At 42.6% G+C, this 15,003-nt stretch overlaps 1 protein-coding gene across 2 annotated transcripts in view; it reads right to left on the bottom strand.

Moving 5' to 3' along the window:
• syn2b (synapsin IIb) overlaps positions 1-15,003 on the bottom strand; it is a gene marked incomplete at its 3' end in the record, with an annotated part of 67,831 nt that overhangs the window by 22,209 nt on the left and 30,619 nt on the right. For both annotated transcript variants that reach the window (XM_079297070.1, XM_079297069.1), the window contains exons 2-5: positions 11,695-11,752; positions 6,004-6,095; positions 932-1,088; positions 522-611 (exon numbers count right to left, since the gene is read on the bottom strand). In XM_079297070.1, coding sequence (XP_079153196.1) covers positions 522-611; positions 932-1,088; positions 6,004-6,095; positions 11,695-11,752 — 397 coding nt within the window. The remainder of the gene's footprint in view (positions 1-521; positions 612-931; positions 1,089-6,003; positions 6,096-11,694; positions 11,753-15,003) is intronic.

The raw sequence follows: 15,003 nt of genomic DNA on the forward strand, positions 1-15,003 counted from the left end.
AAAATCCATGAACAAAATAAACAAGATCACCTTTCGCACTCGTGTAATTACATTAACATACTATATTTGTCTTGTTTCGTAATTTTTCTGTTTGTGTAAAAAATAAAAATACTTACCTCAGGGCATTGCAGACATTAAAACATGAAAGTACATGTTGATCACAATTAATTGAATTTAGGGATTTGGGGCTTCAGCAGTAGCTATAGCAGTGTGAAGAATTCTCAGAAAGGTATTATGACTTGTGCTTTTACTCTTTAATGCATAATCTCAGCTTTGTGGTCAACATTTTACTTTACTTCACTTTTAATGTGAAAGTGTTTATGCTAAAAGATAAAAGGATTGTTTTTTTGTTTTACCGGTAACATCCAAAATTCTGCATCTCCTGCAATCTCACTGCCCTGAGACAAATAGTGAAACTACTCACAACACAAAATATACTGTAAATATCTAAATCTCAAGATCATTAATGGAGACATTCTGTCATTTGTTGAGAAGCTGGGGTTTCAGAGTATAAATCTTACCATGTCTCTGTAGTTGGGGTAGAACGTCTGATCAATGAGAGGGATCTTATCTGAACCTAACTTCTTCTGATTACTGATCAGCTGGGAAAACTGGTGGAAGAGGACAACGGAGAAAGAGAAAGTTAACTGCAATGTTAAAACAGGTCATTGATTAAGTGTCATGTATTTCAACAGTAATACAGTAAAGAACTGTTACAATATTTGCACAGTAATAAACAATGTCTTAATTTTTTTTTTAACTGAGCTCGGCAGCACAAAACGTCACCAAAAACAAATCCTCAAAATAGAATTTAGAGCAGCCAGCTCCATTAAAAACATCGTTCCACATCTGTGTATCCTCATGTACACTACAGTTAATAAAATACTTTAGGTTGTTGCAGGTGTAAATAACTTCTGCTGAAGCTGCTTACAGCCCATGGTTTGTCGCAGAGGTTGTAGATAGAGTCCAGAGAGTTGACTGAGGGGACGCCCGCATACTGCAGACCGATGATCACGTTCCTAAAATCCTCGTTCTGGGCCATGCTGAAGGCGTGCTGGCGCACCAAGATGAAGTCGGGCCTGAAAGACCTGGTGTGAGAGCAGCAGAGGGAAGAAAGAAGAAAGAAAGAAGGTTGAAACTGATGCACATTCCTACTTTTACTGTATATCACTTATATTAGTATTTCCCCACATGGCCTGTGTTAATAGAATAATAATCCAAAGCCAAATCCATTTTTGGATGCAGATACCACTGACCTGCATTTTTGCATGTAAGAAAGAGAAGGGATGGCATTAAATAAAGGTCATGGTCGAGAGGAAAAACCCACAAAGCCACAAGTGAAAGGTAGTACGTTTTCCACTGCGGAGACTGTGGCAGCAATAGAATAAGTCGGTCTGACCACATCAATGACTCAAATTGGACGAAGAAAGAAAGACGATGGAGCGTCTCTTGTCTCAGAATAGATCATCATCTGTGAGGGATTCTTACTAAGCTCTCTGTTTAGGATTGCTAAATAAAACTGAAGAGGATCTTTTTTTTCTGTCACACTAAACACATGAAGCAGTTTGATGGTGAATGAAGCCTGATGAGGGTGATTGATGTTACACTTATTTTCACATTATCTATAAGAAAAATGACACAGCTATTTAAATCATAGGGCTTTATCAAATGTACAATTTCACAAGCATCACTTTATCAGTGGAATTGTCTTTGAATCAATGACATGAATAGTGTCATTGATACAAATAAATGTAATAAAGAAGAGTAACCTGCATGTTTTGAAGCTATGTTAGCTGCTGCTAACAGAGAACAGATGACAAATGAGTTGGTTGTCATGAAAATGTATTCAGAAGTAGTCCGTTAATGATACATTTACACTTCTCCTCTACATGATAGTACATTAGGAGACTGTCCTTACAAGAACAATGAGAGCATCGTTCGTTTCCCAAAACAACATGTTCAGATTCAAGTGACGAAGCCCTCTAGCAGCCCCGGTAATAAAGGCGGGAGCAAAGCAGGAAGTGAGGTGACGCCGATATAAAGCGGCAAAGTCTGCATGGGGAGGAAGGCAGAACAGATGAGTCAACAAGACTCAAGAGACAGTTTTCTTGTCATCTACTGAAAAGCAATGTTGTTGTTTTTTTAAGATTGACCGCTATTGGTCGATAATGTTAATGCTATTATGCATATTTGAGTGGTGTACAGTTACAAGAGGGATTTAAATCAAATCCTTCACATGTGATTGGGCCGTTTAGAAATGAGCGGGTAAAAGTAAAAGTTGCAGTCGGAAATAAATAAGAAATTGCATATATTCTTGAATATATTGTTGAACAGGTGGACAATATGACAGAGCATGTGATCTAAAAAGGTATTTTTCATTTCATCTTGACTCAGTCAAACTACAATGTTTCCCTATAACCTAAAGAACTTTTTCCAAACTTCATCAAGTTGTTTTCCCGCCTAAACCTAACCAAGTCTTAACAACCAAAAAAGTTATTTGTAACCGTTTCGGAGACAAATGATGTCAGATTAGAAAACACTTCTATGTGTTTTTCTAGAGATGTATGTTGTATTTTGTTGTGTAATTTGGAGGACCTTTAGTACATTTGACCTTTTTAATGATAAAAAGTATCTTAAATACAGATACTTATTAATACTAAAAAGTATCTGTATTTAAGATGATTCTGGCCACGTTATGAGATTGAAACTATACATTTTGTGGTGTTGCCCATCCCGAGCTGGGGTTGGAACTGGCTGGGGAGGAAGTTGTGTGAACCTCCCACACATTTTGCCCTCCTGGTGAAATGATTTGCTGGTGACGTGTGTGTCACAGAGGTGTCTGTCGGCAGAACTCCCCCGGACAAAGGTGGAGTCAACAGTGCCGAGCACTGCAGTGCAGAGGGAATCTGGCATTCAAAACTTGATAGAAAATGGAGGATGAATTCACACAAGTGAATAGAAAACAAATGCTAAATGGCTGACAATAATGGGTTCCAAGTTTGGGGTTTTTATGATTTATTACCGTTGTGTAGGATTGTTAGGATTCTTTTTTTTGTGTTTTACTTTAAACTTTATCGGTCTCGATAGCAAAACACTGAAACCAACAGCTCTAGAGCTCACAGATGCAATCGGTGTCCAGCAGATTAGGGGCAAAAACAATATTCAGTGCAGTCCAGCTCAGTGGAAGGTTGATGATGACTCCCGTTATTTTTCCTTTTGTCCCTGAATGTGTGTGTGAGAGAGAGGGAATGTGAGGGGGGTGGGTGAGAGAAAAGAGACAGAGAGGAAAAATGCGGAGTAAAAGAGATGTAGAGGAGTGAGAGAACAGACACAGGGTGAGAAAACTCTGGCACAGTGTGACCACCACCAGCTCTTCCTGCACCGAGAATACTAATCAGACTCTTCAAGAAACTGAAAAAGAGACACAGCAATTGACTGTAATCGCATCATTGCTGACAGTAGGCTGTAAAGATCAACATGGTCAACACTCACAATTTTAAGACCCTGAATCGGTGTTGCCAGCAAGGCAACGGAAATCCGAATGAGCTTTCACCTTGGATTTTTTAAAATGCATATTGCATTTTTGATGCAACGAAATATGAAACAAGACTAAGAGTTTGCAGCCATGCTGGTAGCTTTGTAAGGCTTTAGACACATCGGCGCTTTTAGCTAAATGCTAACATCAGCCTGCTAAAATGCTGATAAATAGGTGTTATGTTCACAATCTTAGTTTTAACATGCTAGCATGCTAACGTGAGCTAATTAGCACTAAACAGAAGGTACAACTGAGGCTGATGTCAATCACTTTTGCAGGTATTTGGTCATAAATTGAAGTATTATAGCGCCTGTCGATGATGATGCATTCTCAAAGCTAATACAAACTCCTCTGTGCCAAATACACCGTGATCCCACGTACGCCGTCCTGCTGCCTAAAAACTCACTAGCATGAGAAGAAAATCATCGCCAATGAAGGCCTCTCTTGTTTGGCATACTCTTGTTTGAGTAATGTTTGAAAAAACCTACAGGGTTCAGCTGATTTAAGAAATGATTTAGCCTTTAAAAGAATTACACTATGCTGTATATTTGTTACATTTCTAATTTTAGATTTATGTTTTCTGTGGGAACAAATGGGCTGAGAGCTGAGAGCTACAGACAGGATAAGGTCGTGCCGAGAGAGAGCCTAAAACATTTGGTTTGGATTTCATCATGGGATTTGAGGAAAAAATAGAATAACAACAGACTTATCTTTTAAATTACTTTAAATTGTTTGTTTTTGTGATGATACACAACATCTCCTTTACAACAAATCTGCTGACTGTTCAGAATCCAACTGCAACTTTAACAATAACATTTTGTATTTTGCACTGTTTACATTGTTTCAACTCAATATTTGATCTTCAATTGCACTCAGTTAAAAAAATCTGGAAAACATTACATCTTCTTTGGGGTGAGGGTTACTGAGCAACACACAGACAGAGCAGTTAAAAAATCCCTGCTTTGATCTGACCTGCAATCAACTCAGGCAGGCAGACAACAAGACAGACGGACAATTATGCTATAAACACATTCATTTTCTCCGCAGCCAGTCCATGTTTGGGGCGAGACTGACGTCATGATACAACTCTGGAGGTCTACGAGGAGCTGAGATGTTGTAAAAGAATAATGCTTCTGTGGACATGACACTGTCAGGAAAGGTGAATGTGAATCAGTCTGTCTACATTCATTCGCCATGAATCAAGGTTCCCCTGAATCCACACTATCTCAGTCAATGGCCACTGTTTGTGTGTGAACTAATCCCTCGCAAAGCATAAACACAGGGCGGCGAGGCTAATAATCAGACTGCTGTCTTCATTTGCTGTTGGTTTTGTTGGTTGGTGAGCAGTGGGAGTTACAGTCTTGCATAATCACTGGCAGTCTTCGACAGGGACACTGGTATCTGTGTCAGTGTGGTTTGTGGTGTGTGAGTGGGTCTGTGTGATTGTCTGGGCTACGGCACGTTCCCATGTTTGTACTGGGCCAGTCTTTGGGTAAAGACTGCGGTCATACGCCTCTGCTCTTTACAGAGCCTAATCAGAGCTTCCTGTAAACAAGGATCTTCTGTCGGATCTTGCAAAAAAAAGTATTTGGATCATCTTTAAGGGTGCGAGATACCAGATTGGGAACATTTTGATTGCCTCCCAACATGGCGACGTTATAGCTAACAGTGCTAACAGCACTAACGATACAAATTATTGCAAATTATGCTGACAGAGCTAACGGTGTTTACCAGAGGAGGAACCGGAAGGTGGGTCAGCACAATGTATTTTGCTGCCAGACTCCACACACAATAACACAAACAAAGTAACCGATCTAGGCAGCAGTAGGCCAGCAACCCCCGTGTTCTGCGAGGTAAAATGACTGTTTTCTTCAACGGGAGTCTGTTGGCTTTGGCGAGAGCACAGATGGGTACAACAGCTTCAGTTTCCTGTTGGAAATGGCTGTCTCGTGGCAAATTAAACCCGCGGATATATTCTGAATATAGTTTTGCTGACGTCCCTGTCCACACCAGTACATACAGTCTAGCTTTGCTCCTGTGCGATCACTCTTGTCTGCTCCTCCAAGCCGGAGGCGTGCTCCCCGTAGGTATAAGTAATAATACACTGACTGTGAACGAGTACCTCATACAACCTCACCTCAAACGACCCGAACAAATGAACGTCATATATTGCTGCTTTAATTGATGCATTGATCAGCTTTTATTTCTTGGTTGTATTTGGGGATTGTAGGTCTTTTTAAATTAAGAGTAGAACAATTTAAGTTACGTTTGTATTTATTGGTTATATTTTGGGATTAATCGTATTGTCAAAGTCAGGATAATCGTTAAGAGCTAAATGCAGGTTTGGAATTAGGATTTGGGGTTTGGGAAGAAGGATTTGACTAAACTTGACAAAATGAACACAGCTTGTTCCTTTCAGGATGACAGAAGAAGGGATGAGTGAAGGTGTATCTGTACGTGGTGCTGACCTGACCACTTTGGTCCCGCTCCTGATGACCTGCATGTCCACGTTACAGGTTCCATTTGAATGTGAGATGAGGTTCACCTCTGAGAACTCAGCCTACGAGGATGAAAAGAGGACACAAGTTTCATTCGCTGGACATATTAAGTCTTGATGTAGAAATGATGAAATACACATGAATGGTAAATGTTGCATAATACTATGTGTCAATTCTGCAATGGTTCCCAGTGCTTTAAATAAATAGCTGTAGAATATACAAAGTTCAAAGTTCAAAGTTCAAAGTTCACTTTATTGTCAAAGTTTCCACATGTGTTATGCATACAGAAAATTCGAAATGCCGTTTCTCGCAGTCCCACAGTGTAATATAGACATGAACATATAACATATAATAGAATAAAATAGAATAAAGTTAAGAACATAAGGGCCTAGATAAAGGATTTACAAGTAGCAGCAGAGAATAAAAAGTGACTGGTGCTGATAAAAAGTGACTGGTGCTGATAAAAAGTGACTGGTGCTGGATGAGGGAAGGGGTGTGAGGGGGAGTAGATGTCCTGGTATGTTCCATTTGAGGCAGTGGGGAAAGGTGGGTGAGGGGGAGGGTAGAGAGGTCAGGGGAGAGATGGCAGGGGGGGAGAGAGGGGGAGCGAGAGGAGAGAGGGAGGGAGAGAGTTCAGCATCCTGACCGCCTGGTGGAAGAAGCTGTTCCTCAGCCGGGTAGAGCTTGAACGGAGACTGCGGAACCTTCTCCCTGAAGGCAGGAGGCTGAAGAGGCTGTTGGAGGGGTGGGTGGGGTCACCCGCAATGCCGAGTGCTTTGCGGGTGAGGCGGGTGTTGTAAATGTCCTGTAGTGTAGGGAGTGAGACTCCGATGATCCTCTGGGCAGAGTTCACAATGCGCTGCAGGCTCTTGCGGTTGGAGGCGGTGCAGCTTCCGAACCACAGCGTGATGCAGCTGCTGAGGATGCTCTCAGTGGCGCCTCGGTAGAATGAGAGCATGATGGGGGGGGGGGGCTCCTGCTCGCTTGAGCTTCCTGATGAAGTACAGGCGTTGCTGGGCCTTCTTTGCCAGTGCAGTGGTGTTGCTGTTCCAGGTGAGGTCATCTGTGATTGTCACACCGAGGAATTTGGTGCTGCTCACCTGTTCCACAGCAGCACCATTGATGGTCAGAGGGAGGGGGGGTTGGGAGTGGGTTCTCCTGAAGTCAACAACAATCTCCTTTGTTTTCCCCACATTGAGGAAGAGATTGTTATTTTGGCACCAACGGACCAGCTGGTTCACTTCCTTCCTGTAGTTAGTCTCATCGTTGTGGCTGATGAGACCTACCACGGTAGTGTCGTCAGCGAACTTCACGATGTGGTTGGAGCTGTAGTTGGGTTTACAGTCATGGGTCAGCAGGGTGAAGAGAAGGGGGCTGAGCACACAACCTTGGGGGGCCCCCGTACTCAGTGTTAGTGTGTTCGAAGTGTTGTTGTTGACCCGAACAGCTTGTGGTCTCTCTGTGAGGAAGTCCAACAACCAGTTGCAGAGAGAGGGGCTGAGGCCCAGGTCTGTAAGCTTACACACAAGCTGCTGGGGGATGATTGTATTGAATGCTGAGCTGAAATCTATGAACAGCATTCTGACGTAGGAGTTCTTAGTGTCCAGGTGTGTGAGGGCTGGGTGTAGAGCGGAGGAGATTGCATCCTCTGTGGACCGTTTAGTTCGGTAAGCAAACTGAAACGGGTCCAGGGAGGGAGGAAGGGTGGATTTGATCTGCTTCATGACCAGCCTTTCGAAACACTTCATGATGGTAGAAGTCAATGCGACGGGGCGGTAGTCGTTGAAGCAGGCTGGAGATGACTTCTTCGGCACAGGAATGATGGTGGTTTCCTTGAAGCACGTGGGAACAACAGCCTGGCTCAGGGAGGTGTTAAAGATGTCGGTGAGGACATCCGTGAGCTCCTCTGCGCAGTCCCTCAGCACACGACCAGGAATGTTGTCAGGTCCCGCAGCCTTGCGGGTATTAATCCTCAGCAGTGTGCTCCTCACACTGGCTGGGGACAGGCACAGAGCCTGGTCGTCGGTGGGGGGGGTGGTTTTCTGCGCAGGTGTGTTGTTCTGTGCTTCGAAGCGTGCAAAGAAGCCATTGAGGTTGTTAAGCAGGGAGGTGTGACTGTCACAGGTCTGTGGCGGTAGTTTGTAGTCCGTTATGGTCCTAATGCCCTGCCACAGGCTCCGTGAGTCCCTGCTGTCTTTGAAATGTCCTGTGATTTTCCTGGTGTACAGTCGTTTAGCTTTCCTGATGCCACGGCACAGGTCAGCCCTGGCTGCTCCCAGCCCAGCTGGGTCACCAGCTCTGAAGGCGGTGTCGCGAGCCTTGAGCAGTGTGCGGACCTCCCCTGTCAGCCATGGCTTCTGGTTGGCTCGGATGGTGATGGCTCTGGTGGTAGTTACATCATCAATGCACTTGGTGATGTAACCTGTGACTGTCTCTGTGTATTCTTGAATGTTAATGTGATGGTTGTAGGTGGCTGCCTGCTTGAACATGTCCCAGTCTGTAGTACCAAAGCAGTCCTGAAGTGCAGCAGTACTGTCCTCTGGCCACACCCGTACCTGTTTTGAAACCGGTTTGGTAACCTTTACCCTTGCTCTGTAGGCCGGTTTCAGCAAGACAGTGAGGTGGTCGGAGAGGCCAATGTGGGGGAGGGGGGACGCCTTGTACGCTCCCTTGATCGATGTGTAGACTAGGTCTAATTTGTTGTTTTCCCTGGTTGGAAAATCAACATGCTGGTATATTTTAGGCAGAACAGTTTTTAGGTTAGCATGGTTGAAGTCTCCAGCAACGATGAGAATGCCGTCTGGGTGTGCTGTCTGTTGCTCACTGATGGCTCTGTAAAGTTCACTGAGTGCCTCCTCTCTGTCCTTGTTGTTGGGGCTCGGAGGTATATAAACAGCCACCAGTAGAATGGCTGAAAACTCCCTCGGCAGGTAAAAAGGACGGCACTTTAAAACCATAAACTCCACCAGCGGGGAACAGTGTTGGTTAACAACAATAGCGTCTCGACACCAAGCATCACTGATGTAAACACACACACCGCCGCCGCGGGACTTTCCCACGCTAACTATGTCTCTGTCTGCTCGGTAGCATGTTAGCTTGTCCAGTTGAATAGCGGAGTCCGGGATGTTGTGGTGGAGCCATGTTTCCGTGAACACGTAAACACAGCAGTCCCTCACCTCACGCTTGGTTCTGAGTAGCCGTATATTGTCCATCTTGTTGTCCAGTGAACGGACATTTGCCATGAGTAATGTTGGAATTGCCGGCTTGTGTGGGCTAGCCGCTAGCCTAGCCCGGATACCTCCACGCTTTCCCCGCTTTTGCTTCCTTTCGCACCGCTTGCGCTGTCTCCTTACCGGGTGGGGGTTGACACAATGGGGGGAGCAGAGAAGTCCCAGGCTGCTAAGATCCACGGAGAGTTTGGCTTCCAAGTTGAAGAAAGTTGTACTTTTTCCAAGAAGAAACTCACGGCTGTATTGTTGTGTTTTGCGATATAAGTCCGTCGGGCATGACGAACACAGCGGCAGACTAGACAAACTAGACGAAAAAGACGAAAAAGACGAAAACACTGTTTTTCCGGGACCGCGAGTGGCCGCTGCGACTGCTCGCGCCGCCAACATGAGGAACAGCACAAAATACTTTTGTGACGTGTGTGTTTATGCGTTTAAAAAAGTATAACCACACTTTTAAAACCACCAGTACTTATGTGAAATTACACCAGTTGCCGTTGTTACGGTACACACTTCAGTTATTTTAGATATCATACACTAACAGTATGTGACATTTTGGTTTCATATTGGTTAAACCACCCTTGACAGCAAACCATTTCGATTTTGCAATACTTGGTTACTGCAGCTGAGATGAATACTCTTGGGTTGCACGCCATACAGTTTCACTCCTAATAGATGTTGACAGTGAAGTTAGTACGAAGTTAGTGAAGAAGAAGAATATCAGATGAGTTAAGGTCATTGTGCAAGAAAGAAAGTTGTGGTATTTTAACTCTAATCCATAAGTACAGTTATTTTCATACCTATTGGGATACAAACACATGTATATTATTGTATGCATCAGTTATTCTTGCAAAAGAATGCACGTGTGCTTGCTTTTTGGTGTGGTTGCACACATAGTGAGGAGTTCTCTGTGACTCAAAGCTGTCGCCTCCTGTCTCCTCGTGTGTATTTGTGTTTCTGTGGTCAGGCTTGAGGTACTAACTTCACTGTCAACATCTATTAGGAGTGAAACTGTATGGCGTGCAACCCAAGAGTATTCATCTCAGCTGCAGTAACCAAGTATTGCAAAATCGAAATGGTTTGCTGTCAAGGGTGGTTTAACCAATATGAAACCAAAATGTCACATACTGTTAGTGTATGATATCTAAAATAACTGAAGTGTGTACCGTAACAACGGCAACTGGTGTAATTTCACATAAGTACTGGTGGTTTTAAAAGTGTGGTTATACTTTTTTAAACGCATAAACACACACGTCACAAAAGTATTTTGTGCTGTGGATGACAAGTGCAAAGTGTCGGCGCAGCCTGGGTTGCAAACCACTGTAACAGATTTCTGGATGATATTATATTTTTTGCAAATATTTGTGTTGATTACAAGACTACAATAGAAGTCTACAGCCATGGTGGCGGCTCTCGTGTGCTTTGAGCTAAATGCTAGTATTAGCATGCTAATATGCTCACACCGACAATGCTAGCATGTTGATGCTCAGAAGGTAATATTACCAGGAGCTGTTAGCATGCTGACATTTGCTAATTAGTCTGAAACAAAGTACACCTGAGACTGATGGGAACATCATCAATTCAGATAAACTGATTGAAAGATTGACTTTATCGTCCACCACAGTACATTTGTCTTTAGCTTCTCCGAGTACAGCACATACAATACACATAACACAACACATCAATAAAACATACAAATATACAGTACACAATGCTGGTATTTGTCCATAAACCAAAGTATGAAGCAAATGTTGACTTGATGATGACGCTAGGAAACAAACTTTCGGCAAAAAGTTAAAGTTTTAACTCAACTTTAGCCTCTAGAGGCCGATAATATCTGCAGCACATTTTATGACAATTCATCCAGAAGTTGAAAGATATTTCAATCAAAACGATAAATGTAAATCTAATGCTGGAGTTTGAAGAAACGTCAGGATTTCACTTGAGTCATCAGGATTCATCCTCTGGGGACCATGAATGTCTGTAATAACTTTCTGCCATCCTATCTGGCAGATGTTGAGATATTTCACTGAATAACTTAAAGATACAAGGAGTTCACTGAAGTCCACAGGATTCATCCTCTGGAGACCATGAACATATGTTCTAAATTGAATGGGAATCCGCCCAATAGATGTTGGGACGTTTCATTCTCGACTAAAGTGGTAGAACCATTGACACAACCACCACATGCAGAGACACTTTGCTAAACCTGTGACCTCCTATTACTACCATAGAGCAAGGCCGCACGCTATTCACTCTTCTGGAGTGAAATTAAAAATCTATTCGTGCACCAGTGTCTCAGCTTGTCAGTTGAAATATATTTCCATATCAAACGTAAATATGGTGTCAGTTCACTTTCATCCCTGTTCAGCTCCCCCTCAACCTTAAATAAATTATCCTACAGCATCATAGGTCTATAAAATCAATACCATACCTGCTCAACTCTGATGTCATAGTCTCCAAGGACCTTCTTTCCCCGAAACACTTTGGCCCTGGAAGAGAAGAGAAGGCATTCAGTTTGCTGTTGTACACTCTATGCTGCCCTCTACTGGACACAACGCTCCCTGTGGAACAAATGAGAGGGAGAAAATGGACGCCTCCTTTTGCACATTTAATGGCCAAACTTTCTCAGCTATGGAAAAACGTTTATTCTAATGAGCTTTTTGAACTGGTGCTGATCAGTTTGGCCAAACCAAAACTGCAGTTAATGTCATCTCAAAGGCTGGTAACATTAAATTCAGAGTAGAATCCCGCTGCAATATGAAGTGTCATCTTGCCATTTGAATGATGAATGTATCCAATAACGGATGTCTGATCTTGACTTATTAATATATTGGCTGCCACTTGCTCATGAGTGATATAGAAATGGATTACAAGCACAAGCACAAGCACACACACACACACACACACACACACACACACACACACACACACACACACACACACACACACACACACACACACACACACACACACACACACACACACACACACACACACACACACACACACACACACACACACACACACACACACACACACACGAGCAGGCAGATGGAGAGCAGAAACAAAGACAGACCGACAGGGAGAATGAGTCAAGCAGAGAGGCACAGGCTGCCAGCCAACACACAAAACGCTCAGGACGCCTCATTTTACACAACACTGTAATGATCACAGATGGTTTGCAATGCGTCCATCACCATCCCATACACTGAAGCTTAGTAAAGCAAGAACCAAGAGCATGCACAGGAAAGAGGTTATATGTTTTTGAAGTTCTGTATGTGTTTTGAAGTAAAAACAGTGACAACTTTACAGCGTCTGATCGTCAAGAATCTTTTTTCCCTTTACTTGTCTTTACGTTTTTTGTTCATGTACCGGCTACATTGTAGAATAGTTTGTGAAATGTTCTTCAACGGGTCCCTGAACCCTCCTTGAATCCTCCATTAAAATCATGTATCCCCTCCAAACAGTATGCCATTTTATACACCAGTTTATGCTCCATAAGACGACGTTAAATCAAATTCCATGTGGCCTCATGGTGCCTGTCTCTGTCATCAATTAAAAATGTATGCGAGATTCCTTCCGTATCACCACACAGGCCCTTGTGTAGTGCAGCACGGAGGCATCTGGCTCGTGTCTGGTTCATTAGGACCGAACCATCTGTGAGAGAAACACTCCGCGGGCATGATGCCCCAACTTCCACCATCAATAGCCACGCCAGCAAAATTGGTGACCATAACATAACGGATATATGTCCTTCTTCTGTCCCGCTGAAAGGTGAAATTCCATCAACGTCTGTGTGTGTGTTTATTTCAGAACGGGCAGCTGCTGGAACACACTGCAATGTTTCTGCAATGATGAAGCCCAATCATTGTGATTAAAAACGAACAGCACACACCAAAACACATCATCCCTCTGACTGAAAAATGCTATTATTCTCCGCAGCTTTAATTGAAAAGTTAGGTTGCGGTTTGTTTTCGGCAATATATTTTAAAGTCTCTCATCTCGTTGCCACTGAACGGGTCAAAAGAGGCTCATCGTTCAGTATCTGCAGTGCACAATGCAAAACAGTACACAACAACATGGGATGTCAGGCGAGCGCAGTAATGGACCATTATCGTGAGGCTGCTGATGTAGCCTGCCTTATTAAATTCCATTAAGCAGCATAATGCAGCTGCCGCAATGCAAAACACACCACGTGCAAGTATGACTCTTAGCAACAGAGCAGCAAGTGAATGCCTGAGAGACGTCGGTTATGGGACGCACGTGCTTGTAAGTAACAAAGACAAAAAAACAACCTTTATATTACATTTTGTGGGGTGACAAAAGTTTAATTTAGCAAACATCTGCAGAATGCATTCATGCTTTACGACTTCATTTCTTTTTTGTAATTTGCTTGGCCACTGGGGGGGGGGGGGAGCATAACAAGCTGTAATCACAACCGACATGTTATCACCATATAAAGTTGTCAAAGTAAAAGTGAAAGGAATTATCTATTAAACACCATTCTTAATGTAAAAATGCAGTTTATTGCAGATTTACCATACATTTCAGGTAGATTGCATTGACCTGCAAAGCACAGCGCTTCACAGAACATTGAATTGAATTTACTGAATACAAAACACTGAATACAATTTACAACAGCGAATCCAACAGTCTGTTACCTATAATCTATTATTACCTATAAACTATTATCTTGTTTGATCAGAGTATGATCTATTCAGACTGTAGCAGAGAAATGTTCAAACCATATAGACCCTGTTAGGCCACAGCATGCCTCACTTTATGACGTTATAAGCAATAAATCTTCTCTGACAGGTCACCCCTGGAGTGTATTCAATTTCTAGCACCCACTAGCATCTTATAATAAGACTTGTGAACTTCAAGGACTGCAAGTCAGCAATGTTTCCTTCATTCACGATGATCTGATAAGGAAGACACTCAATGTTGTCAACACTTGACTATAATTTGATTTTTGCAACTTTCATTATGGCAAAAAAAAGAAAAGAAAATCAAGCAAAAACATTTACTTAAACGAGGAGTTGATACATCCTCAGAGAAAGACACCCACATGTTTTGTCATAGTAACTGTGTTAGATGTGGTACAACACTTAAAGCATGTTATGTAATGCTCCAGAAACAAAAGACTACGTCACATGTTCTATGTGCAATTCCCTCTAAAGAATAATGAAAATAATTACATATACTGTAGATTCAAATTGAAATCTCTTTAATTCATGAGACACATCCAAGGAATGGAGGTGGTTGAAGTTTTGAGGATAAGAAATCCTAACATGCATATAGTAATCTAGGGATAATGATTCAGTAAATCTCTATGTTTTGCCTGTAAAAGCTGCAGGTTTGAGGAGTTAATAACAAAGCTGCCACTGAAAACAACAGAACCAACGGCTCTGTGCTGAGCTAAATCCATCCGATGAGCTCGGTTGACTGACTCCATTGTTTTTCTCCGGGTCATTTGATGTGATCACATTTTCAGTATTGATCTGTGGAGTCCAAGAGTCTGAGAGACAGCCACATAGTCCGGTACAATTAAGTCTTTCAAATCAATGCATGGTAATGACAAAAAGAAAGAGACGCAGAAAGGAAAATGTCAGAGAGAGAGCGAGAGAGAGAGAGAGAGAGAGAGAAAAACTAAAATAATTGCAAATTATGATATAATAAATTGAATACAAAACAGATAATGTACAATAACTGTAGTGTGGACTTATTGTGTGGTAACCCT

The sequence above is a fragment of the Melanostigma gelatinosum genome (genome assembly GCF_949748355.1).
Source record: "Melanostigma gelatinosum genome assembly, chromosome: 3".
Lineage (NCBI taxonomy): Eukaryota > Metazoa > Chordata > Actinopteri > Perciformes > Zoarcidae > Melanostigma > Melanostigma gelatinosum.